Genomic DNA, 27,339 nt, shown 5'->3' on the forward strand with positions numbered 1-27,339 from the left:
CAATGTATACAATGTATGAAAAGATCTTTACTGCAGATACTACGGCTCTGCAGATTTTTTATTTTATTTTAACCTATGTGGCCTCACCTTGAGGTTGGAAAATCTGTCTATCATATTTGGTGGTCAAGTCTCTCAAGCAGTTTAACAGTTTCTGTTGTGCCTGTCACTGTTCCCTGTGTAAGAAATCTTTGGGGGTGCTTAAAATGGGCTAAAATGGCCCCTGGCGCACACTACAGCTCATGCTGTGTGTGCTGTGGGTGAAGTGACAGAGTATGAAGCTGACCTGTTTCTGTGGGTCAGGTCACTCGGGAACTGAAGAGGACTATATACTAAGAAAGGTTCGACTGTAATAAAAGCTCTCTCACATTTTAAACATATTTACCTTCACAGATGATCTGACCACTGCCAAGAGATTAAAAGCGAGACACGACACGCGAGAACGACATGACAAAGTTACAGATGAGGGAAACCAATAATAAGAGGAAGTGAAAATGTGGAAAGTACAGAAGATTACAAAATAAGACAGGACATGACTTGAAATAGAAACTTAAAGTAAAGATGGGGAAATGTACCTGTCAGGTTTGGACACAAAGGATGGGTGAGATAAAACACTGTGTGGATCCTTTCCACGCATTTAATAATAATACACACCTTTAAAGTAACTCTTTAAACATACAGCCTGCTGAAGTTCGTCTGGACTATCATTATCATCATGACTGTGTTTGTGATGCTGGTTAACCACTGATGCTTTAGGTTGAAGTAAAACCAGGAAAAACCTGCGTGACAGGAGCTTTGAATCCCGTGTTGAAGTTTGTTTGCAGGATTTAAATTTCTTTAAAAAATATCTTCAGTCTTGGGGAGGAAAGGTTTCTTGTGCACAAGTATTCAAAGTTAAAGCCACTTTTCTCCACCTAGTCCCGTATCTCTCTGTCTCTCACACGCCTGCCGAAATTCAGCTGATTTCCTGTAAAGGGAGGGGGGAGGAGAAAGCAGCAGCTGATGGGGCGGTGTGAGGGTGCAGGAAGCAGCGCAGAAACGTCGAGCCTGGAGCAGGGTGAGTGTGACTTCAGCTTTCTCCTGCGCTTCTTATCAGTGTTGTTTTATTCCGTCTGTAATAACCTGCGTGACTCAGTGAAGGGTGGGTGAAACAGATCAGAGTGAGCCTGAAACTGTGTTTGACTTGTTGAAAAGTTTCTGTTTTTTAAACACTTGAATCACTTCCTGGGGGGGGGGGGTTATGAGCGGGATTTGTGGGACAGACAGCTCCTGTATGACGAGCTCCCAGTATCGATATATAAGCTGGTCGGTGACACTGGTTTACAGCTGGAGTCTGTTTATCTGACTCCATCACCATAGCAACCACCCAGCAGGCTCGTCTCTCAGGCGTAAACTGGTCGCGCCACACGCAGACAGAAGGATGTTCACCTTATTTCCACGTAAGGACCGCTTAGCCCACGGCCGTGTCTTCTCCACGTGCACGGACTCTTATTAAAAGCATAAACCATAAACACGCCAGCTATTTCCGGTTTGATAATCTGACCTGTGTTTCGTTTGTGGCATGGTGAAAGCGCCTCCGGTTAGCCCCAGTTACCGCTTTCGAATCACCAAGGTCACGCCGGTTACCCTGGAAATATTTTTGCGCCCCTATATGGTTATTTACGGTTCAAGGTGTGTCGCGATTCACGGTGCTTTTAGGTGCACCTCGTGATTTCAGCAAACTCCAAAAACACAGGGTTGTTTAAAAGGCCTTTTGGGGTCATTTTCCATGGTGGGATAAACTGATGTAGATTTAAACAGGCTTCACAAACAGCAGATCCTGTCATTGCTTCTGCTCCTCTTTGGATGTTGGTGCCTTTTGTTCCTTTCTCTGTGAGCGCTCCACATCACGTGAAAACGATCACAGATGTAGTTGAGGTCATTTAATAAGAGTGTGGCGGTGCTTGTAGAAAACAAGCCTTTTTAACAACCACACAGGCACACAAATTACTTTCGACTGTAGCTGGAGATGGAAGGAAAAGAGGTCTTTGGTTCGAGGCACTTTTGACATCTCTAACCAAGTCATTTTCTTATTGTTGGACAGTTACAAACATGAATTTCGACTCAACACAGAAAGCATGTGACGCACACTTCTTTGAACTTTAATATAACACAGCGATAAAAACTATGCTGGATCTCTAATGCAACACTACAACAAGATGAGGTGCAAATTACTAAAATGCTCCATAGCAAAGTATTAAAATGAGACTCGGCCGAGGAAAAATCTGCCTTCTGGCTCCATCACCAGCTATAGTCCCTCAAAGCACCCTTCAGCCCAGGGGAGTATCCAGAAGTCTGTGTCTTTGACGGATGTCCTCCAGGATCAGTCTGCAGGCATCAGCATGTGTCTCGATCTGTTTGAAACATTGAAAAACATTTGCCATAAAAAGAATTTTGCATATACTTTATATCATTTTAGGAAAACTGTTGTGTATTTTTTTTAATCTATTTTAATCCACATGATAAGGGGAAGAAAAAATAAATACATTTGCCACATAGATAGATAGATAACTCTTTATTGTCATTGCACAGTCATACATAGTACAGTAGTACAATGAAATTGGAAAACTGTCCTACGTCGGCACTACATGTAACACAACACGACACGATACGACACATCACAACGCAACACAAACAACAACAACACAGTATAATAACTTAGTAATAAAAAAGAAGAATAAGTGTATTTGTATTACTCTTATTATTGCACATTAATTATTATTGCACCTTGTTATAATATAAATATTATTATTATTATTACTGTTTTTACCGTTGTTAACGGTAAGTCCAGGTAGGTAGCTAGTCAGGTTTAGCTATTTGCATTGATCAGGGCTGTTGCCCTGTTGTAAAAGCTGTTCTTGAGTCTATTTGTTCGGGACCTCAGCAGCCTGAACCTCCTGCCAGACGGCAGCAGCTTAAACACCCGGTGTCCTGGGTGTGTACCGTCCCGTAGGATGCTGTATGATGATACATCATCATCATACAGAAAGAAACCAAAGACTGTGATTTCAAACAGCTAAAGTGATCCTCACCCACACTGCAGTCAAGACCAATAACTGCATTTTACAGACATGTAAACTATTCAAATTAGTCTTAAAGCCTTTCCATAATCCCGACAGAGAGGAACAAGACGCACATTTCTTTATTAACTCTGAAAATAAACAGACATTCACCTGTTAGTGAAGCATGACAGGAATAAGGTGATTCTCTACATGTCTGTGTGAGGCAGCTAATATGTGTCCGAGCAAACCGGTCAAACCCGACTTTAAATAGAGAAACGTGCACAGACATGCAGTGTGTTTATTATGGATGACTGACACATGAATTCAGGGATTAATAAGGTATTCTGATTCTGATGCATTAGAAGATGATTTAGTGAGTGAAAGATGTAACTGAATGCAGCTAAAAAGATCTGAATAATGCTCGGGACAGTACGGCACCTAAAGCAAAGTAGAAGTCACCCTGCATGGTGACAGCTCCAGGTATCTAAACTTGGCACAGAAAAGTAAGGAAATGTATATTTGGTTGATCTATTTTTCTTTGTTGTTGTCTGTTACCTTTTTCTGCCACTGACGTGCTGGATGTTACACACCAACATGTGTTTCAAGTTTCACTTATTTGTAATGTTCAGCTGTTAGTTTAACAGCAGCACAAGCAGTACAGTATAGTGGGAGAAATAATTATTAGATCTCCAGCTGATTTTGTACTTACAAAGAAATGAACAGTTTCTAATTTGTGTGGAAGTTTCATTTCAATGGAGAGAGACAGGAAATGGACCAAAATCCAGAAAAACTCCCTCCCATCTGTTCCAACGTAGTGTGGTTCCTCCACGACACAACGACTTGCATGGAGCTCCAGATCGAGGTCCATTGATGGTCACTATATTTTTTCCATTTCAGAATAATGGCACCAACAGTTGTCACCTTCTCACCGAGTGTCTTACTGATGGTTTTGTAGCCCAGCCTCGTGCAGGTCTACAGTCTTGTCCCTGACCTCCTTTGATGGCTCTTTGGTCGTGTCCTTGGTGGTGGAGAGGGTGGAATGGAAGAAACTGAATCTGTGGACAGGTGTGCTTTATGTACAGTGAGAGTGGAGGTCAGGAGTATCTGTAATTGATTGATTGGCCAATTGTAATCTGTCAATCTGCAGAAGCCAGAATTCTGGGAAGTACTAGGTCATGTTTTGTTGGTGGACCAAATATTTATTTCAATCAGAGAAATGCAAATCAGTTTATATCTTTTGTGTATTTTTGTCTCTCGCCCATTAAAATAAAACTTCCATAAAACGTCTGACCTGTTCGTTTCTTAGTGAGCAAACGTACAAATTCAGCAGAGCATCAAATCATTTTTCCCCCACTGTGCAAAGTGTTTATTTTACTGCTGTGATGATCGTGAATTCACAAGATTAATGATCTTTGGCAGCATTACTTTTACTTCCTGTCTCGTTGCTCTCAGCTTATTTGCAGCACCGTGTTATAGTTTTAGTTTTTATTGTAAATGCTCTTCATGACCTGTTCCTCAGATAATGTCTGTGGAGTAGTCGGAGCTCAGTTGATCCATTTTGTTTAGAAGAGTTTGCCATACGTTATTATAGAAATCACTGTTATTTGATAAATAAAAAATAATCAAACTAATCTTTATGAAGCTTTGAATTATTTGTCATTTTATGATTGGTCATCGATTGAAAGGGGGCGCTGCTCCAGCAGGTTGTCTGTGTCTGTCAGTTTTCAGTTTTTTAACTTTATTGCTTTTTTTTTAGTTGCATTGTTATCTTATTTTGAGCCTGAGGAAATCCTTAAGCATCGGTTTGTGCTCTGTGGAATTTTTTTTTTTTTTTACCGAGGTTGGGGTTTTTATTTCACATGGTTTTATTGGCAATCCTGACAGTTGTTTCAAGTCTTTGTCACTCACAAACAATTACATACTCACTGAAGTTTCTTCTGGATCTTCAGTGGAAAGGCCCGTCTCTGGATTCTTTTCACCCTTCAGTGTTTTCCAGCCCTGGATTATCCAGTAATCACAGGAGCACTTTAGATTTTAATAAAGTCAAAATAAGGAAGTGGTGTAAGAAGGGAGATCTACACAGCGATTGAGAAAGCAAATAAGATACAATCATTTTCCTTTTGCCATCACTAATCCCGGCTAATGTGCAGTCTCTGAGGAGTAAACTGGATGAACTGCATTTGAATGTCATGCATTTACGTGTCCACAGGGATACATATCTAATGGTATTCACAGAGACTTGGCTCAGGGATTCTGACCCTAATTCTCTGGAATTAAATGGATTCGGGTTTCCCATACGTTTGGATCGGGATCCCAGAGTTACCCAGAAATCTCACGGAGGAGTGTGTTTATATATTAATCAGAAATGGTGTGAAAAGAGATCTAACCCTAATAACAAACCATGGTCTTCGAGAGCTCTTATAAGGCTGATTCATGAAAGAAAACAAGCTTTTATTAAAGCTTTGTCCTTTGATGAAAGAAGGGTGGAAAATCTTTTTGAAACAACTATGACTAATAAAAGTCCAGCGCCTGATAATATGTAGCCAGGTGCTACAAAATGTGTGCTGAGCAATTATGCGGCATCTTTTCTTACATCTTTCTTTTATCACTTCAGCAACAGGAGGGTCCAGAGGTATGGAAAAACTCAATTATTTCTCCAGCTGCAAAAACACAAAACCTACATCATTAAATTATTTTAGGCCTGTCGCTTCAACATCTTTAGTGATGAAGTCCTTTGAAAGACTTATCAGGAAGAAGATTCTGCAGCAGGTAGAAAAGCTTATCAATCAACTACAATTTGCACACAGGCCTCGTAGAGGTGTTGGTGATGCAGTGACTACTTTATTAAATTTCTTATATCACCATCTGGATGGGGCCAAAGCTCATGCTCGGCTCTTATTTATTGATTGTTCTTCAGCCTTTAATACTATTCAGCTACATCTCTTAGCTGATAAACTTCTTAATCAATTTAAACTTGATTTTAATCGTGTTAGTTTGATTTTAGACTTTTTAACTGACAGATCTCAGATCTTTAAATTTCTCTACTGGTTCACCACAGGGTTGTTGTCTCCCTCCTCCACTGCTGGTATGGTAATTTGTCTTTGACCAATAAGACTAGACTTAGTAACCTGGTTAAAGTGGCTGGTCAGATTTCAGGGAGGTCTAAGGTCCAGCTTGTGGACTTTTATAACAGGCACGTGCTGTGGAAGACAACCTCTGTTGTATTATGTTCAGACCGTCCTCTGAGCATTACACGACTGCAAATCAGTTTCCCACTGGGGACAATAAAGTTACCATTGACCATAGGTGTTCTTATGCTGGAGATGTCGTGAATATTTGAATGAAGATGAGTGCAATAGCTTTGAATGTAGAGTTTTTTAATGACACTGTAAATAATGACACTGTGTTCTGTCATTATTTTTAATGAAATATGTTCACATATTGAAATATAGTCATTCAATTATTTGGAGCAACATTTTGAAATGTAGGACAAATGTCTCAGAATTTAGTGTTTGAATGTGTCTCGTGTTAAAAAAAAATCTGTCTCTAACATCTAAATGGTTCTTTTCTCTCTTTCTGTGATTTAAGAAAAACAACATGGCTCAACTCGGCATTCCTCCTGAGACCCCGCCCATTCATTTGTTTCATTTATGTAGTGGTCACACACACAAAAGTTAAAGTGACAGATGCTTTTTTTCATGGTATTGTAGCCCCATTGATCACTGCTTTTTTCATTATTTCAGGGTGACCACTGGACTGAACTACCTCTGATCAACTCGATGTTTCCCCTTAGCTCAGTGTTGGGGGTCAAACAAAGGCCCTGGGCTCACAGTCACTGTTTGTTGTTTACCTCTCATACTAAAGAGTAGAAGATGAATAAATGTGTGGAAAACGAGAAGGACGGCGCCGACTCTTCACAATGTAACTGTAACCAGTCCAAAGCAGATCCACTGGCCTTCAGTAATGAACCCAGAGCCTTGGACACAAAGTAAGAGAACTGCCACTGACTTATTTTTAATCTCTTTATCCCAGAGATGCCATATTATATATGCGACAGTGTAAATTAAGTAGATCCTATTTCTGCTTTAAACTGTAGTGTAACTTTCTTAAGGTGGATTCTGGAGAGAGTTGATAAGCTGGAAATATTGAGTGTATTTCTGTGTTTCAGATATTTGCTGCAAATGATTTCTAGTTGAGAGAGAGAAGAATTAACATGGGAGATTATCCTGCCTGATTCTTAATTTGTGGTTGTTTTTGAAAAAAAAAAAGAAAAGAAGAAAATTAATGTTATTATCATGAACATCATATTAAAGACCCACATGATCAATAGTGTGTCTCACTGTGAGACTGTGCCTCACCCTATCATGTTACTTACTTAGGTCACCTGATGAAAGATGTTAGAGCGACTCGAGGCGCCTGGGAAGGATCTCAGACTGTGTTTTTGGTGGCAGGCAGTTGGTGTCATAACCCCGCCCCCTGTTCAAAGATGGTCGTTCAAAGTGAACATAGATGGCTTCTTTCACGTTTCTTTCAAACCATCTTTCCCCGCTGTCGAAAATGTGAACAATGGTGTCCCTTAAAAGAGTGACCTTTGACCTTTAGGTGCAGATGTACAGCTGAGTCTTGTCCTGTCCTGCTCTTCTGCATTGTGCCATGCATTTATAAAGATCTAAGCATTCCTCGCTGCACTGGACAGCATATACTACATCCTTAAGTTTGTGTTTGGGAGTTTTGCCTTTGGGATGAACCAGGTTTTCTCTGAGGGAATGGCTGGGTTGGAAGTACACTGAGATCTAGTGCAATGTGTCAATCCCTGGCTACCAAAACTAGTGACTTGGGTCATGGAATATCACCTCTCTGATGGGGAAGGAGCATGAGTTAGTGCATGAGGTTGAGATATATTGGCTAGATATAGTGGGGCTCACCTCAATGCATGGCTTGGGCTCTGGAGCCAAACTCCTGGTGAGGGGCTGGACTCTGTCTCAGTCTGAAGTTGTGCCCTTGGTGAGAGGCAGCGGGCTGGGATGCGTGTCCTAGTATCCCCTTGGCTTGCTGCCTGCATGTTGCGGTTTCTCCCGGTGGACGAGAGGGTTTGTTCTCTGCAACTTTGGGTTAGGGAATGGGTGCTGACTGTTACCTGTGCTTATGCGCTAAATGACAGTTCAGCGTACCCAGCCTTCTTGGAGTACCTAGGCAGGGTGCTTGAGGGTGCTCAATCTGGGGACTCATACGGGGAGACTTCAACGCTCATCTGGGCAATGATAGTGAGGCCTGGAGGGGCGTGATTAGGAGGAATGGCCTGCCAGATCTGAACCTGAGCAGAGTTTTGTTATTGGACTTCGGTGCAAACCACAGTTTGTCCATAATAGACACCATGTTCGAACATAAGGATGTCCATAAGTGCACATGGCACCAGGGTGGTTGGTACCTGTTATGGTAGAAACCCCCGAACCAAATGGTGGACACCAGAGGTGAAGAGAGCCACCAGAAGGAGTCCTATCGGGCTTGGTTAGCCTATGGGATATCAGAAGCAGCTGAAAGGTACTGACAGGCCAAGCAGAATGCAGCTCGGGCAGTGGCTGAAGCAAAAAGTTGGGTGTAGGAGAAGTGTGAAGAGGTCATGGAAATAACCTTTGGACTGTCTCGAAGAGATTCTGACAAACTCTAGGGTGACTCAGGAGGGAAAAGCAGTGCTCTACTCGCACTGTGTATAGTGCGGGTGGAGAACTGCTAGTTTCGACTGAGAAAATTGTCGGGCAGTAGAAGGAATATTTCAGTGGAGGAAGCAGGGTCTGGGGAAAAGAGGATTATGGATCAGATTTGATAGACTCATCTATCAAACCCACATAGCAGACAGGTCTGGCCTGGATCTGGTGTCAAGCCGGCACTGCTGGCTGACTTCTGGCATGATAAGTGGTATGTCATCCAGATATGGGCCAGGCCTGGCAAGATGGCACTGTTTATGTGATGGCATTCCACATCTGGCCCGATTGCGGTTTGGGTTATGTGGCCCAGGCTCATAGAAAACAGGTCTGGCCCCGATTCGTCATCAAGCTGGCACTTCTGACTGACTGATATCATGGTAGGGTGTATGTCTACCAGATGTGGGCCAGGTCTGACAATGATGGCACTATTTATGTTCCTATTCTCCTCTTTTAGTTAGAAGACCCAAATGCCATGTTGCAATACTATACTGCTATGGTAGCCAACGTTTCAAATGCAGCTTTGACAGGTTTGTGAGTGTACACTTTATCCTAAACCTAGTGAGGGTTTACTCATGTTTACCACTCAGTGGCTGTAGCTCAGGAGGTAGAGCAGGTCACCTACTGATCGGAAGGTTAGCGTTTCCATCCCTGGCTCCTCCAATCTGCATGTCAAGAGTGTGAATGTGCATGAATGTAGTTAGAAAGCACTCAATTTAGAAAAAGTGTCTGATTGGGGCGTGTTGTATAGAGCACTTTGAGTAATCCAGGAGAGTACAGAAGCGCTATATAAGAATCAGTCCATTCACTGTCTGAACAGTGTTTCATCATGTTACTTTTGCACTATTATGTTCCAGCACATGTTGTTATTACATGGCTTGATTAAGGTACACATTAGGCTGACATCTGGGGCCAGAGCTGAAACTGTTCTGGGCCAGCACAGGGCCAGCAGTGTGTCTGCAACTGGCCTGTGGCTGCACACAACTTAGACATGGCCCACATACTGCAAAGAATGACGGCCCTTTGGTGGCCCAGATCAGGGCCACCAAAGGGCCGTCATTCTTACATATGTGGGCCATATGTAAGCACATTGTGTGAGCCAGATCTGGGCCATATCAATTTTGCTATGTGGGAAGGGGATGAGAGGCTTCTCGGCTTAGGCTGCTGCCCCTGCAACCCAGCCCCAGGTAAGTGGAAGAAGAAGAAACTGGATGGATGGATGGATGGATGGATGGATGGATGGGTTTCAAGGTGATTTAGTTTGTGAGGGAGAGATGTGTTTCGAGTCATATCGAAATGTTATGAATTCTGAACTAAATCTGTTGTTTTAATCCTTCATGTTAAAAAAAGAGACAAGGGGGATCATTTAAATATGAATTTGATACTTTTGGGTGCCAGTAGCTGAAAGTAGAGCATGTCTTTAAAAGGTCTAAAGGAAGCATAAATTTAATTCAAGTCTTGAGTTAAAACAGGAAAGTAGCTGCACACTAACCCTTCACAGTGACTATCCAGGATTTTACATGTTTTGTCAGATCTAGATCTTTTTCACTTACACCAAATGATGAAAACATTTGTTCACAGAGAGAGAAGTAATAGGAGTGGTGTTTGTGAGGAGGAGCAGCTGTCCTGCTGTGCTTTGTGTCAGGACATCCTGAAGGATCCAGTCTCTACCAGCTGTGGACACTGGTTCTGCAGACAGTGCATCTCCTCATACTGGGACCAGTCTGCTTCATCAGGAGACTCGTCCTGTCCCCAGTGTGGAGAAAGATCCAGAACCAAACTTGGACTGCAGGAGGTTTTAGATGAACATAAGATCAGTCTGAGGAGGAGATGTGAACGTGTGACTGAAGGAAGTGATGAAACGGGAAGTAGAACCCTCCTCAACAGGATCTACACTGAGCTCTACATCACAGAGGGACAGAGTGAAGAGGTTCATACCCAACATGAGGTGAGGCAGCTGGAGACAGCTTCAAAAAAGACTTTTGATGACGCTCCAATCAGGTGCCAGGACATCTTTAAAGCCTTACCTGACCAACAGAGACCCATTAGAGTGGTTCTGACCAACGGCGTGGCTGGTGTTGGAAAAACCTTCTCAGTGCAGAAGTTCACTCTGGACTGGGCAGAGGGCTTGGAGAACCAACATGTCAGTGTGGTGGTTCTGCTTTCATTCAGGGAGCTGAACCTGATCAGAGATGAGCAGTACAGTCTTCTGCAGCTGCTCCATGTTTTCCATCCAACATTACAGAAGGTCACAGCAGAGAAGCTGGCTGTCTCTCAGCTTTTGTTCATCTTTGACGGCCTGGATGAAAGCAGACTTTCATTGGATTTCACCAACAGGAAGCTGCTGTCTGATGTCACACAGAAGTCATCAGTCAGCCAGCTGCTGACAAACCTCATCCAGGGGAATCTGCTTCCCTCGGCTCTCGTCTGGATAACTTCCCGACCTGCAGCGGCCAATCAGATCCCTCCTACATGTGTTGACAGGCTAACAGAAGTACGAGGCTTCACTGACGCCCAGAAGGAGGAGTACTTCAGGAGGAGATTCAGTGATGAAGAGCTGTCCAGCAGAATCATCTCCCACATGAAGACATCCAGGAGCCTCCACATCATGTGTAGAATCCCAGTCTTCTGCTGGATCACTGCTACAGTTCTGGAGCACATGTTGACTACAGAGCAGAGAGGAGAGCTGCCCAAGACCCTGACTGACATGTACTCACACTTCCTGCTGGTTCAGACAAAGAGGAAGAAGAACAAGTACCATGAGGGACATGAGACGAGTCCACAGGAGCTGACGGAGGCTGACAGGGAAGTTCTTCTGAAGCTGGGGAGGCTGGCGTTTGAACATCTGGAGAAAGGAAACATCATGTTCTACCAAGAAGACCTGGAGCAGTGTGGTCTGGATGTGACAGAGGCCTCGGTGTACTCAGGAGTTTGTACAGAGATCTTCAAAAGAGAGTGTGTGATCTTCCAGAAACCAGTCTACTGCTTTGTTCATCTGAGCATTCAGGAGTTTCTGGCTGCAGTCTACATGTTCCACTGTTTCACCAACAGGAAGACAAAGGTGTTGGAGGACTTCCTGGGACAAAAGTACAGTGGGTCATCTCTGGATGATTTCCTTAAACAAGCCATGGAAAAGTCCCTCCAGAGTAAAAATGGCCACCTGGACCTGTTTGTTCGCTTCCTTCATGGCCTCTGTCTGGAGTCCAACCAGAGACTCTTAGGAGGTCTGCTGGGTCAGACAGAGAACAGTCCAGGAACCATCCAGAGAGTCATCAACAACCTGAAGAAGATAAACAGTGATAAAATCTCTCCTGACAGAAGCATCAACATCTTCCACTGTCTGATGGAGATGAACGACCTCTCAGTACATCAGGAGATCCAAAAGTTCCTAAAGTCAGAGAACAGATCAGAGAGACTCTCTGAGATCCACTGCTCAGCTCTGGCCCACATATTGCAGATGTCAGAGGAGGTTCTGGATGAGTTGGACCTAAAGAAATACAACACATCATTGGAGGGACGATGCAGACTTATTCCAGTTGTGAGGAACTGCAGAAAAGCTCGGTGAGTCCAGATCTGATCATTAGCATTATTGATCAGTGCTAATTAGTAGTTTAGTTAGTCTCAGGTTTCATGTTTCACCTCTCAGAGGGGAAGTCCAGATGCTTTTCTATCCAAGCTCCTTAGACAACTACAGATGAACTATGAAGTGAGCATTGAAAACTGCATTTCTCCATTAATTTTCTGCAAAGTCAAAACTTATTGATACTTTAGTCTTTAATAATTTAATTTCAGGGCCTCTTTAGTACCAGGTTTTAGTACTCAATTCTACTCAGAAAAATAATTAGAAGTTTGCATCTCCAGCCTCTACCAAACCAAAAAAATTATAATAATAATTGCTGCTAGAGTTGCAGTGCTGAAAACAAACATATTCCAAACCCGAGATGTGGATCTTTTACACGCCCTCTCCTTTAGAATCTTTGATCATCATCCACAAAGAGAACAATTGAGGGCCATAATGATCCATAGGCTAAAAGTTGATTTAAAAAAAAGTTAGAACAATAACACCTGTCCATTGTTGGCCTGTAGCCCATGGCCAGGTCTGACTGGATTCAGTCTTGATCTTCCAGCAGCTACAGGTCCCAGTAAATTCCCTCAGTACTCTATCTGTAGGCTGATCAGCTCCAAGTCCACAAAATTTCACCAGTGCCAGGTTATGACTGTTATCATTGGCAGGCCAATCATTTGAAATAGTAAATCAGCTATAACCCATTGTTTCCAGGTGGCTCATTTTTGAGGCATAGATGATAAAGCTAAATTTAAAAGGTATAAATCTCCTGATCCATCCACCTGTTCCAATTATGCACTCACTACTCGTTTCCATTAAATGAACACTTTTGGTGTCGCAGCAGCACAGCTGACTATGTGGTTTGCATCCATGAAACACTTGTTAGATTTTCTCTGCCAATGCCAAACAGCTTACTCTGGTATTTACTTTTTCCACTGTCATTTCATGGATTGAATGATTGAAGAAACAAATGGCCCATTTCTGGGAAATTTAAAGCTCATTAGCATGCAGAAGAACCAAACACAGCCACAACAGCCTGGCACCACTTTATCCTGGTCACCAACTTGGTCACACACTACTGTGGTATAGCATTTGTTACAAGTCAGCCATGTGTTCAATGAGGTTAAGGTTAGGACTGTGGACAGGTCTTCCTCTCCACTCCCAAACGTAGTCGCTGATAAACCCCACTCTGTGCGTGCAAGTGTTGTCATCTGGAGGATAGAGTCCAGGCCCAGACTGTGGAGATATGGGATTGCCACTGGTTACAGTATCTCAGTATCTCTCTGCATTGAGATTTCCTCCAATAATGCAAAGCCTTATTTTTCCAGTGAGTAAGATTCTGCCCCACACCATCACACTGCTTCCACCGAAAGCTGTTACCCGATTGGTGCAGCAGGCAGCATAGTTTCTCCTTAACCAAATCATTTAAATATGGTATACTTGGAGCAGACATCAACTGACCACCGTAGCAGGGTTCATGCTCACAGGCACCAATCAAGCACCTGATTAGCAGCATCTGGGGTAGTAGAAGCTCAAAAGAAGAGTCAATAACAGAATAAGCTGTTTGGCACTGGCATAGAAGATTTGGCAAGTTTTTTCATGGTTGCAACTGACATACTCAAATCTGCTGCTCAACCCGCAAATGGATTTTCCTTCATTTCCTTAGAAATGGGCCACATTTAGGGGAAGATAATCAGGATTTTCATGGTATAAGATCTATTGCCAAGAAGCATTGTTATAGCAATGGAATATTCTACCAACCCAAATTTTCTTACTTTTGTGCTAAGTTTATATCCAATATGTTACTTTTTCTTTAGTCCAACATTTGTAATAAAGTGCTATTTTGTATTTTATCAGAATTTTAGAGCTCAGTTGTCAAACTGTTCACACACAATCACAGGTGAGATGTTTGCATATTATGATGTTAAGATGGCGCCGCCATTGCGTGCAATAGGTCGGCGGCCTTATGAAATTTCCCCTTGTGGGACTAATAAAGGTATATCAAATCAAATTTTTACCTTCATATACATTCAGTCTGTGTTTATAATGGAGAGTTTCTGCTTTTATACTAACACATTTTATATTTTCTCTAATTGAGACTGAATTCTTGTGGTCTCTCAGAGACTCACTGTGAAGTTGTGGCCTCAGCTCTCAAGTCAAACCCCTTCCATCTGATAGAGCTTGACATGAGTTACAATGACCTGCCGTGTCCAGGAGTGAAGCTTCTGTGTGCTGGTCTGGAGAGTCCAAACTGTCGACTGGAGACTCTGAGGTGAGTTCACTGACTGCAGCTGTTGTTATTTTTCTATAGTTCAGATATTTGGTGGAAAGTTTGAAACTTATTTCTGTTCATATATGTTCAGGATGTGTCTGCTTTGGAAATTTTTCCTTACCAAAAGTAACTATGACCTGAAGAATCCAAAAGACCAAACAACTGTTTTTTTCTTTTGGCTCATTGTCAGACTGTAGCAGGATTCATTTAATTACTGAGAGTCTTTAAAATCAGGTTTCTAAATCATCCTCACACACAGTTTGAACCTCAGACTAAGGTACGGATTAGGATTAAGCCTGTAGTATAGATAGCTTTAGTAAATGCTATTGTGTGGAAAAATATGTGATGATAATGTTACAGATACTTGAAAGAACAGCATCGCTAATTAGATTTTAATTTACATGATTTATTCTTTCAAATTTACTCAAACTGCTTTGGTTGTTACATTTGAGACAAAGTGAAACACATGCAGATAACTGTAATATTTATGATTTTAGTGCTCTGCACTGACAAAGATGAAGTCATATATTGCAGTTGCTTGAGGTGTGGTTAGTGTCTGACCTGCATGGTGTTTGAGAAAATCACATTGATGAGAACATATGTTAATAGCTAATCAATGATTTACTAGTGTGTGTGTGTGTGTGTGTGTGTGTGTGTGTGTGTGTGTTTTTTCTCTTCACTCAGACTGAAGGACTGCTGGTTGTCAGAGATCAGCTGTGCTTCTCTGCTGTCAGCTCTGATGTCCAACCCCTCCCATCTGAAGCATCTGGACCTGAGTGACAATATCAGCCTGCAGGATTCAGGAGTGAAGCTGCTTTGTGGTTTTCTGGAGAGTCCACACTGTCGACTGGAAACTCTGAGGTCAGACACCAAATTTTAGTTGGGTGCTAAGAGGCATATGATTTGGAAGTTGGAGTGACACTAAACTGCAGGTATAAAACAATGATCGGTATACAATGAAAGTATGTCTCATGCGTGTTTTCAAAAAGACAAGCATCATTGTCAATTCAGTTCTGGATTTAACAGAGAGCCAATGAAGGGAAGCCAAAACAGGAGAAATCTGCTCTCTCTTTCTAGTCCCTGTCAGGACTCTTGCTGCAGCATTTTGGATCAGCTGAAGGCTTTTCAGGGAGTTTTTAGGACATCCTGATAATAAAGAATTACAGTAGTCCAGCCTGGAAGTAATAAATGCATGAACTAGTTTTTCAGCGTCACTCTGAGACAGGATATTTCTAACTTTAGAGATGTTGCACAAATGGAAGAAAGCAGTCTTACATATTTGTTTAATATGTGCATTGAAAGACATGTCCTGGTCAAAAATGACTCCAAGGTTCCTCACAGTGTTACTGGAGGCCAAGGTAATACCATCCAGAGTAAGAATCTGCTTAGATACCATATTTCTAAGATTTTCAGGGCCGAGTACAATAACCTCAGTTTGATCTGAATTAAGAAGCAGAAAGTTAGCGGCCATCCAGGTCTTTATGTCTTTAAGACATTCCTGCAGTTTAACTAATTGGTGTGTGTTACCTGGCTTCATGGATAGATAGAGCTGCGTGTCATCTGCATAGCAGTGAAAATTTATGCTATGTACAGTACCTGGTACAAGTGATGGCTTCCAAAAACTTCCAAAAACTCTGTACTGTTTTGATTACTGGTTGAACCTCTATCTGTTTAACTTTTCATTAATACTGAGTCAGGTTAAACTTTATTAATTTATTAATCCCAAACTGTCAAAAATCCTGTGTTCCTTAAATTTAAGATAAAAACGAACTCATTCGAATACCTCTGTAAAGTTTATACTCCAATTATTGGTCACCTCAGAGAGATGAGGTCATGTGGTCAGGTTTGTTTGGAGTCTGACCTTCTTCCTGTTTGTGTCTAAAGTTTGATTCAATCTTAATGTTAACAGAAGGCATGATGATGATTCATGATAATAAGTCTGTTGATTTAAAAAAATAACCTCACTGATGAGGACATCAAAAAGTGAAACTTAAATATCTACATCTTTTTTTCTTTATTCAGAATGACAAATTGCAGATTGTCAGAGGTCAGCTGTGATTACCTGAACTCAGCTCTGAAGTCCAACCCCTCCCATCTGAGAGAACTGGACCTGAGCAGCAACTACGACCTGCAGGATTCAGGACTGAAGCAGTTGTGTGTGTTTTTGGGGAGTCCACACTGTATACTGGAGACTTTAAGGTCAGCACCATGTTTTAGTTGTGCTGAGATAAACATGAGAAGAAGAAGTCCAAATTAAGTTTGTTTCAAAGCTGAATATCTGAGCTTCAATGGGGTTTGAATTTCAGTGTGTGTTTATGGGTCTTCAAAATAATTTAATGGATTCTCATAAATTTAGTATTTGTAATTCAGATAATTCTTGCAAAGAATTACAGCAATCTAAGAATGGCCAGAAACTGCAGGTTTCTTTCTGCATCTTATTTCTAACATTAATTCAAATCTTCATTATCTCACTTTCACTTGACACTATACACAGTACAGTTGTGCGTCATTTAGTTTAATACAGTGGTACTGTGTCATGTTTGACCGCCAATCAGAGCCAAGGATCAGACACTGACAGCCGTTGAGAGGTTTAACAGGTTTCTTGAACAGGTAGACAGTCCTCTGCTTGTTCTCCATGCGCCAATTCTTATCTACCAATCTGAGAAACACAGCCTTTATCGATTTCCAGGCGCAATGCCAGTGTCGCAGATGGTGTTGCAGCAGATGGGACCACTTCACCATCTTGATTGAAAATTACAGTCAAGATGGTAATTTAAAGAAACTTCAAATGTAAAGAAACTGTTAGAAGGAGAGCTGAGGGTGTTGTGTGCATACTCAATCCAAGTTAGATGGGACTGAGTTTGAAGATACTTCACATCGTAAGACTGTTTCTACCTACTGGTTTGGCCAGGACTCACTCCAACAATTTATTTACCAGGATGCAAACCTGACGTTAAGCTCACCTTTGCCCCTAAAGCTTCACATGTCAAACACAGTAAGAGGAGCTGAAACACAGATGTGAAGAGCAGATGTTCATCAGATTATGACCTCTCTGTTTTATCTTCATATACATTCAGTCTGTCTTTATAATGCAGATTTTCTGCTGTTATAAAAACACATTTTATATTTTCTCTAACCACAGACTGGCTGGTTGTGGACTGTCAGAAGCTCACTGTGACAATGTGGCCTCAGCTCTGAAGTCCAAATCCTCCCATCTAACAGAGCTGGACATGAGCTACAATGAGCTGCAGGATTCAGGAGTAAAGTGTTTGTCTGCTGGACTAGAGAGTCCAAACTGTCGACTGGAGACTCTGAGGTCAGTTCACTGACTGGTTTTCACTATCTTTCAAATCTTTATGTTTGAAACTTTTTTTTTACATGTTTTATTCTTAAATTAGATTGGAGTACTGCTGGTTGTCAGAGGTCAGCTGTGCTTCTCTAGTCTCAGCCTTAAAGTCCAGCCTATCCCATCTGAAACATCTGGAGCTGAGTAACAACACTGATGTGCAGGATCCAGGAGTGAAGCATCTGTGTGGTTTCCTGGAGAGTCCAGGATGTGGACTTGAAACTCTGAGGTCAGTCAGCATGTTTTAGTTGTGCTGAGATGAATATGATGTGAAAGTTGTGCTGACACTAAACTGCAGACATCAGGCTGATATTATACTGATCCACACTGAGGATCTTCATGGTAAAGTCTGTTTTCTTCTTCTCTGGTTTAGTCCATTGACTGCAGCAGAACAATGTTCACATTTCAAACCTTCAAAGAAGAAGAAGAAAAATCATCCACTGCACAATTCACTCTGAAACGCTAAAATACTCCATTCTACCTTAAAATCTAGCTGACATTTAAATAAAAAGTTAAATCTTTTGTGCAAAATCGGACTGAAACAAATAAAAGTTCAGTAGTTTGGCATCATGTGAAGATTATATAGTTCTATATTTTTAACCTTCTTCATCTTTCAACAGATGATGAAACACTGAATGACTTCAAGCTGAAACTTACTAATGAACTCTTTTTTTCTTCTTCTTCAGATTGGAAAACTGTGGTTTGTCAAAGATTGCCTGTGATTATCTGGTATCAGCTTTGAAGTCCTCCTATCTGAGACAGCTGGACATGAGAAGAAACAACCTGCAGGATTCAGATGTGAAGCAGCTGTCTGATCTGGTGGAGAGTCCACACTGTAGACTGGAGACTCTGAGGTAAATAAATTGCTGGAGTGAGTCCATGGTACTTTCAGCAGTACTATAATTAACACAGTGAAGAATTAAAGCAAAACTCCAGTGTTTCCTGTAAATTTACAGCTTTCTCAGTACCTCTTTTCTCAGTGAAGCCTATGAGACAGGAACACAAAGAGAACAATGACTGTTATTGTGTTCATGTCTACACGAAATACATTTGAAATCCAACTTACATTACAGATTTATAGAGACGTTGGTCCTCACTCATCAAACCGTGGGAGCATTAAATCTGATCTCACACTTTGTTTTCTCATTTCAAAACTAAACACCTGGTCAGTTTCATTTTTGTCACAGCCCTAAAATCAGAGAACTGTCATTAAATTTATTATCCATGTGATATTTACAGACCAGAAGCTCCGACATCCACGAATCACAGTTGTACATGTGTCTTTCTTTTAGTACATTCAGTCATGTTTAGTAGTCCAATGATATTTCAGAAACAGATGACCATCTTAAGTCTTTGCCTTTATCTGATGAGCATTAGTAAAAATCATAGTCTTATGTCCTATTACATATCACAGAGGCTGCGACTGAAAACTGTGGTATTAATCTAATAGAATAACAATTACACTGCCATGACTTGATGATGAAGACATGATACTGAGTTAAATGTTTATTTACATAGTTAACATTTCAGCCACAATTTTTCCAGCTTCAAATAGGCTGGACTTGAATGATGAAGGCTGGAATCTGGGTAGATTTTTAAGCTAATACCCCAAAAGAAGTCAGGTTAAGTAAAGACAGATAATGGAAAAATATCCTGGGTATGTTGAACTTAATTCATAGTGCAAACCTGAGCCACCTTGTTGACCTGAATGGGACTAAAGTCCCTGCTGCTCTTTGTACTGGATGTAACTCCCTCCAAGTAGAATAACAGACACAAGGTGTTCTTGATTCCTACTGGCATTTATTAGATGCCATGAGAACCGTACAAAACAACATAAAATAATCAATTTTCATATTAAGGCGTTGTCATAGCGAGTAAACATTACAGGGAGTGCAGAATTATTAGGCAAATGAGTATTTTGTCCACATCATCCTCTTCATGCATGTTGTCTTACTCCAAGCTGTATAGGCTCAAAAGCCTACTACCAATTAAGCATATTGGGTGATGTGCATCTCTGTAATGAGAAGGGGTGTGGTCTAATGACATCAACACCCTATATCAGGTGTGCATAATTATTAGGCAACTTCCTTTCCTTTGGCAAAATGGGTCAAAAGAAGGACTTGACAGGCTCAGAAAAGTCAAAAATAGTGAGATATCTTGCAGAGGGATGCAGCAGTCTTAAAATTGCAAAGCTTCTGAAGCGTGATCATCGAACAATCAAGCGTTTCATTCAAAATAGTCAACAGGGTCGCAAGAAGCGTGTGGAAAACCAAGGCGCAAAATAACTGCCCATGAACTGAGAAAAGTCAAGCGTGCAGCTGCCAAGATGCCACTTGCCACCAGTTTGGCCATATTTCAGAGCTGCAACATCACTGGAGTGCCCAAAAGCACAAGGTGTGCAATACTCAGAGACATGGCCAAGGTAAGAAAGGCTGAAAGACGACCACCACTGAACAAGACACACAAGCTGAAACGTCAAGACTGGGCCAAGAAATATCTCAAGACTGATTTTTCTAAGGTTTTATGGACTGATGAAATGAGAGTGAGTCTTGATGGGCCAGATGGATGGGCCCGTGGCTGGATTGGTAAACGGCAGAGAGCTCCAGTCCCACTCAGACGCCAGCAAGGTGGAGGTGGAGTACTGGTTTGGGCTGGTATCATCAAAGATGAGCTTGTGGGGCCTTTTCGGGTTGAGGATGGAGTCAAGCTCAACTCCCAGTCCTACTGCCAGTTTCTGGAAGACACCTTCTTCAAGCAGTGGTACAGGAAGAAGTCTGCATCCTTCAAGAAAAACATGATTTTCATGCAGGACAATGCTCCATCACACGCGTCCAAGTACTCCACAGCGTGGCTGGCAAGAAAGGGTATAAAAGAAGAAAAACTAATGACATGGCCTCCTTGTTCACCTGATCTGAACCCCATTGAGAACCTGTGGTCCATCATCAAATGTGAGATTTACAAGGAGGAAAACAGTACACCTCTCTGAACAGTGTCTGGGAGGCTGTGGTTGCTGCTGCACGCAATGTTGATGGTGAACAGATCAAAACACTGACAGAAGTGCCTTGAAAAGCGCTATATAAATCCAATCCATTATTATTATTATTATTATTATTATTATTATTATTATTATTATTGTTATATATTTGTTTTTTGTTAAGTTGCCTAATAATTATGCACAGTAATAGTCACCTGCACACACAGATATCCCCCTAAAATAGCTCAAACTAAAACAAACTAAAAACTACTTCCAAAAACATTCAGCTTTGATATTAATGAGTTTTTGGGTTCATTGAGAACATGGTTGTTGTTCAATAATAAAATTATTCCTCAAAAATACAACTTGCCTAATAATTCTGCACTCCCTGCAAAGCATATTATTCACCAGCACAAAACATTCACAATCATTTCATTTGACAATGAAATTAATTTAAACTGCATAACTGCCACTTGTTATCTCCTCTGCTCTTTCTCTACGCTCTGCAGGTGGAAATGATAAATAAGGTGGTGCATGTGCAGAGTGAGGATGGGCAGTGTCCTGATGGTGCAGAGAGGCTGAATCAGCTGCAGCATGTGTGTAGAAACACTCTGGACTGGGCCAGGTGTCTAAGTCTGTATTTAATGACGCTAACAGAGATAAAGAGTCAGCTGTTAAATTCACAAACCCTCCAATCTCACTGTACTGTTGGGGGGAGGTGATTATTATCGCTGCACTTTCGTGGTCTCACTGAGGTCTTGGTTCATTTCTGTCTTACTGTTCTAGAGTTTTTCAGGTTTTGTTTGTGAACCTTTGGTTTCCTGTTATTATTTCTTGTATTATTTTCATATATTGTGAGAAGTAGTTAATGTGATTTGGGGTCTATAATAATGATAATGTGATAATTTTATTTTATGGGTATTCTAATGATTGTCCAGTTCTGTAATCTAGTGTTTTGGTTCATGTGTTGTGTTTTATTATTACTCCCTCTCTGATGTTGCTGCTTGTATTCTGTGTAGTGTCCAAGCTGTTAGGTTGGATCTCCATTTAGCAGGTTTTTTGCTGTGCTTTTTAATCCCTATGAAACAAATTTGACTTTGAACAGAATATTTCATCAGTCATCATCACACTGTAATGATCATAGTGTTTGTATGTTCCCTCTTCCACAGACGAGTGGATCAAACTTTGCCTAGGGCTCCGTGCCTGCAAACATCTATATTTAGTATACAAACATTTTATACAAACGTGTGTGTGTATATGTGTGTATATGTGTGTATATGTGTGTATATGTGTGTATATGTGTGTATATGTGTGTATATGTATGTGAGCACTGAACAAAGTCTAACACTTTATGTTCTTTTTACTTGAGTTTTGCTTTTTAAAGAAAAAAGACTGAACTTTGAGCAGGTTACAGTCTCTTTCTTTGACTCCCATCAAAAGTTCCTCGGAGGATATTAAAGCTGGACTTCAGTGAAGTTTAATGCGAGATGGAACGACTTCAGAGAGAACAGTGACCCCACACACTAATAACGGCACTTCAGATTCTTTGGTGAATACGTATGACCGCACAGATCCAGTTTCACTCGTTATTTTTTTTTTGCTCGAACATCTTTTATTGTAAATATCCATTGTTTTTACAGTTAGATTGTAGCAGTGTTGAATGGTAATATTTTAGTATTAGCTAATTTAATTATGCTGATCATTATCATGGGCCTACTTCAGTGTCTCATTATAGTACCACATCACCCATTAGAGCTCTTCTTTCTCACACTGCCAACTTACTTGTAGTTATTAGACGTTTTAGAGCTTTCAGACGCCGCTCATGTGGAACGAGCTGCCAGGATAGATTCAGGGGATGGTTATTGATTTGACTTTAAACTTTCTTTCAGGATGAGTGATAACAAAAAATAATTATTTTCCAAACACATGCAGTTACTGGGGTTAGGTTAACTGGTGGATCTTGCCCATAGCTGTGAATGGTTAGCCCTGCATCAGAGTGACGACCTGTCCAGGATGTACCCGCCTCTCACCCTGTGGAAGCTGGGATGTCTTCACTCAGGAAGCCATTGAAGTGGTGCGGGCCACTCAGGACAAGGCAAAATGACAGACTCAAAGGACACAGCGTTCACAGTCACAAGGCTTTTATTTCTCACAACAAAGTTACTCAAATAAGGTTTGATCACTGCAGGAGAGAATCCTTCTGCCACTGGTTTTATTACTCGCAGGCAGAGGTTCCCTGAAGACCAGGATGCAAAGGAAGTGTGTGTTCCAGAAGGAAGAGGACCAGCTCTGAGGAAGCAGGTAAGCTGCAAAGGTGAGTAACTCCCACCTCAGGTAGGGGAGGTGATGCTGGGAACAGGGAGACAAAAGCATTAGCAGGAGCAGACTATCAGGTTTAGACTGGATGCTCGAGCTGGTCCTTAACTACCTGTGTTTAATGAGGATGATGAAGGGCGGGAATCATGACTCCACCCCTGGATGGAGGAGGAAAAGCCTGCTCTGGACTCAGAGGGGGTCACAGAATCCACAACAAACCAGCACAGAACACGACAGAGACAACGTCCCCATTCATCAGCCGGATCATTTACATGGATGTTCATGCAGGGACACATTCTGTGCCAGTGTCTCTGAAGTGAAAATAATTTAACTGATCATCGAGTGACTGTTAGAGTGGAGAGACACAACATGGCAGCTGTCATCACACTGCATAAATGATCAAAAACTGAAATTAAACTTTGAAAAATCAATGTCATGAAAAGCTCATATTTTACATGTAGGTCTTTCTGATGTATTAAATAAAGTTTTATTATACATTTTTTATGAAAACCCAGCAATGTTTACTCATTGAACCCTGATCTGCGAGAGGCAAAGAACACCATTCACTAAATATTGGCTGAAATAGCAGTGAGGTTAATAATGACATAGAAGCAACATGTACTGGAATGTTTTGGTTTCTGTTTTCTTCTTATGAATCTTTTAGTTTGAAGTTTTCTCAGAGTCTTTCCTGTCCATCCATCATATTCATCGTGCTTACATTCCTCCATCCATCCACTTTCCACTGCTCGTCAGCATCCAGATGTTGGGGCAGCAGTCTCAGCAGGCGTGCCCAGACCTCCCTCTCCATTTCCACCACTGCCAGCTCTTCCACAGGAATAATGATGTATTCCTAATCCAGACAAGAGACTCCCACTGCATCCTGGGTAGAAACAGTCAGATGACACAAGCACGTCTGGATCCTTCCAATGTGGAGTAGTAGCTGCTCAGGTTGTTATTTTATCTCTTAAGTGGTGAACATACTCTGACACTTACAGACGGAGACAACACAACGTGTGTGCACGGTCACACAGTCACAGAGCTGGCAGGCATGAGGATATCCGCTCGGATCCATAAGTCACTTGGACTTCAGGAGACTCTGGCAGATGTTGGGGAAACTAACACCCACATTAGGCTGAGCCTCGACTCCCTTATTACTGTGGTACCCAAAGTTTGTGGCCATAGGTGAGGGCAGGAATATATTTATATCATCTCTTTGTATTAGGGTCTTAACCTTACACTATAAAACACCTTCCACCTGAGGCAACACCTTATTCTGAGACCACACTGAGCATTCCCACATTTTCCACCTACGAACTCTAAAAGATTGGTGCCGACATTCGTGGAATTTTATAAACAGATAAACATCCTGCAGATATTTAACTTCATTCAGTGTCAAACAAGAAAACAGCGAATGTAACCTGTTAGCAGGTCAGCTAAAGAAAACTGGATTCACACCTGAGTTCACATCTAACCACAGTCACATCACATATACAGACATTCAGTGGATTCTCTATGGAAGCTGAAGGCTGCCAAAGGTCATAATTTACATGATTTGTCTCCAAATGAGTTGAAGCACAGAGAAATTAGCTGATTGATTCTTAACACTACCGCCTTAAAAAACAGTTGTTGTTTTTTAACTCGAAGCCTTCTACGCTACAAGCCACATTCATGTAGTACTTTATGCTTTCCACCACTACAGCCAGTTTACATCTATGTCACAGAGAGGCTCCAGCCAAACAGGGAATCGAACGTCAAGCCATCTTCTATGAGGGGCGCTCAGTAACCGATGCACCACAACAATGACAATAACTCAGCATTGTCGATAAAACTTGGGTTGATTTTTTGGAATATTCAAACTAAACAAAAGCAGTTCAGCACTGTGAGCTGCAAAAGTTGGATCTAAATTTGATAGATTGTAAAGTTTCTGTCTGGACTCTCGAGACTCACTCCAAACTGCTCCCACTCTGATCAGATGCTCTTTATTGTTCTTTGTTGGGCACATCTTCATCATCCATCTTCCTCTAACACATTAAAGTCCTGATCATCATCGTTTCCATAAATATGAAAACTATTTATTCTCTTGAAAAGGAGAAGCTGACAAAGGTTCAGTACCTGCAGACAGCCTCTCAACTTCCATAAATTTACACTGTCAACAGTGACAAACAGACACGAGCAGTAGTGGTTAACAGGAAATCATGATTTGGCTCATTCTTGGCAAGTAAAGCAAAGAATTCATAACTTTATACACTTTATACAATAAAAGTTCATTCAGAGTATTTCAAGTCAAACAGAAGGTTTAGTCAGACTGAGCCTGTTAAAGAAACTCGTTCAGGAGCTGCAGAGCTTACACCAAGTCTTTTAGTCCTACCAGTCAAACAAACTTGCAAAGATCAATTGTGAGTCTGAGGCTGTCAGTCTGGATGAAGCCTCCGAGCTCTGGGAGTGAATGTGAGTCAGTGTTTCCTGAAGAACTGACTGTAAAACAATTAAATCCTGTGGGCAGCTTGAATGAAAGTAGAGCACAGCTTCAGCCTGACAGCCCGAGTGCTGCTGCCCCCTAGCGGACAGGAGCATGTAGAGCGCCGCCCACACCCAGATACTCAAGGTTCTCCGCTGCTGGGAGGAACAGATGGTTCTCGGCTAAAGTTGCATCTGTAATGGTCTGAGGCAGGAAGTCAGCCTGGTAGTCTGGATTATCAAGGCTGTGACTGGTCACCAGAGGGCGCAGTTTGCAGGAGGCGTTCAGGTATTCGGGTCCATAGGGTACTTGGGAGGTGTTCAGATCCTCCAGCGGGTGGGGAAGTGGGGCAGCACCCCAGCCCAGGCTCAGGTCCTCATAATTAGGGTTTAAAACCTTGGAGAGCCGGCTGCTCTGGCTGGTTTCACTCACACTCTGGTTCATGTACTCTGGAAGACAGAGCAGGAAAATGCTGTTTAGGTATTAATTAATTTTCTGTCATGAAGACAGTGTGCTGTCTGACGATTAATTGATTTATATCTCCTAATTATTTGTCACTGGTCTGAGTTATGTTTGATGATGAGTACCGTGGTCGATGAAGTCCTTTTCCAGCGCGCTGTCAGTGGGATCGGTGATGTACCGCAGGGCGAGGCTGTTCTCTCCGGCTGGATGACCATTCTGACACGAACGAAGAGAATCAATAAAACACGTCTTTCATCAAAGCACATTCATTAGAATGAAACACAGAGGAAATATTTAAAGTATATAAATAGCTGTGAGTGGAGTGGAAGTAGACTGTTTACATTTACTTGGGTCACCAGGGGGCGCCAAACACTTTCGACGTTTTTTCATGTAACATTTACTAAAATGTTTGATAAAACATATAGACATGTAACAATGTGTCTTTAGACTAGATTAGACTACAATAGGTGTGTGTGTGTGTGTGTGTGTTCATACCATGGGCCGGTCCTTATGGTTGCCCATGCCTCTGTAGGGCAGCAGGTATTCGTCCGGGTCAATGACGTCCTCGGTGTCGTCGGTGCTCAGCAGACGAGAGTAAAACCTGCTGTCTGACGGACTCGGCAGGTCCCCCTAACAAAAATAATTAATGTAGTCGAGTTAATGCTATGTAACTGTTTTTTTTCTTTAAAGACGATCATTATTGCTTGTTCATTTTTATTATAATTATCATCTTCTGGATTGAAACCAAAGAGAAACAGCTTTGCATTTATTGGAATTTTGTTTGAAATCATTTTGTCATGTTTGTTTGGAACCGCTTCTTTCTGCACACTGAAACTTTACATTCCCTGTTAGTTCTGTGCAGTTAATAAATACTAATATTATTTCATAATAACAGTGCACTCATCTATATTCACCCTGTGAGTATGAGTTAGAACACACGTTGATCCCAAACTGCTTAATTCTCTAACAAACAGGAAGTAAAGAGATGAACTGATGATATGATGTTTGTCGGGTCTAATAATTCAACTATGTTCATGTGGTTTAATAAAACAAAATCTCAGCTGTAGATATTTCTAAAATACTTTTTCTCCTGGATTAAATGTATTCCTGTTTTGTGTCTGAATGATCCAGATGGTGACATATTCTCCACGTGCACCCTGTACTGGACTGTGATCACAATACTAGTTTGGTTCTTTACATTTAAAA

At 41.5% G+C, this 27,339-nt stretch overlaps 2 protein-coding genes across 5 annotated transcripts in view; one reads left to right on the forward strand and one right to left on the reverse strand.

The window, feature by feature from the left end:
* Positions 1-477: 477 nt before the first annotated feature.
* Positions 478-22,294, forward strand: LOC116309678 (NACHT, LRR and PYD domains-containing protein 12-like). 3 transcript variants are annotated; one of them, XM_039617384.1, is made up of 10 exons: positions 561-1,054; positions 6,782-7,026; positions 10,322-12,301; positions 14,404-14,577; positions 15,262-15,438; positions 16,600-16,776; positions 17,720-17,893; positions 17,976-18,152; positions 18,610-18,777; positions 21,407-22,294. In XM_039617384.1, exons 2-10 carry the CDS (start codon positions 6,911-6,913, stop codon positions 21,414-21,416), a joined length of 3,153 nt encoding a protein of 1,050 aa, XP_039473318.1. In that variant the 5' UTR covers positions 561-1,054; positions 6,782-6,910; the 3' UTR covers positions 21,417-22,294. The 3 variants fall into 3 exon arrangements, with proteins under 3 accessions (XP_039473320.1, XP_039473318.1, XP_039473319.1); XM_039617385.1 differs by lacking the exon at positions 561-1,054 and adding an exon at positions 1,230-1,436; XM_039617386.1 differs by lacking the exons at positions 15,262-15,438; positions 16,600-16,776; positions 17,720-17,893 and having other exon boundaries at positions 478-1,054.
* A 727-nt stretch (positions 22,295-23,021) lies between these two features.
* LOC116309666 (melanoma receptor tyrosine-protein kinase-like) overlaps positions 23,022-27,339 on the reverse strand; it is a 39,979-nt gene continuing 35,661 nt past the window's right edge. Inside the window, exons 25-28 of one of the 2 annotated variants that reach the window (XR_004198646.2) lie at positions 26,629-26,763; positions 26,259-26,349; positions 23,326-26,120; positions 23,022-23,246 (exon numbers count right to left, since the gene is read on the reverse strand). Coding sequence is in view for 1 of the 2 variants with exons in the window: in XM_031726333.2 (XP_031582193.1) it covers positions 25,771-26,120; positions 26,259-26,349; positions 26,629-26,763 (576 nt within the window). In the remaining variant the exon portion in view is untranslated. Of the gene's footprint in view, positions 26,121-26,258; positions 26,350-26,628; positions 26,764-27,339 lie in introns of both variants that reach the window. The other variant, XM_031726333.2, reaches the window with a different exon arrangement.

The sequence above is a fragment of the Oreochromis aureus genome, linkage group 9 (assembly GCF_013358895.1).
Source record: "Oreochromis aureus strain Israel breed Guangdong linkage group 9, ZZ_aureus, whole genome shotgun sequence".
Classification (NCBI taxonomy): Eukaryota; Metazoa; Chordata; class Actinopteri; order Cichliformes; family Cichlidae; genus Oreochromis; species Oreochromis aureus.

Bases quoted from the DNA above. Each gene is read 5' to 3' on its own strand.
- LOC116309678 (XM_039617384.1), top strand. From the start codon at position 6,911: ATGAATAAATGTGTGGAAAACGAGAAGGACGGCGCCGACTCTTCACAA. The intron at 7,027-10,321 runs GTAAGAGAACTG...ATTTGTTCACAG, and splicing joins CCCAGAGCCTTGGACACAAA to AGAGAGAAGTAATAGGAGTG. The intron at 17,894-17,975 runs GTCAGTTCACTG...TTCTTAAATTAG, and splicing joins TGTCGACTGGAGACTCTGAG to ATTGGAGTACTGCTGGTTGT.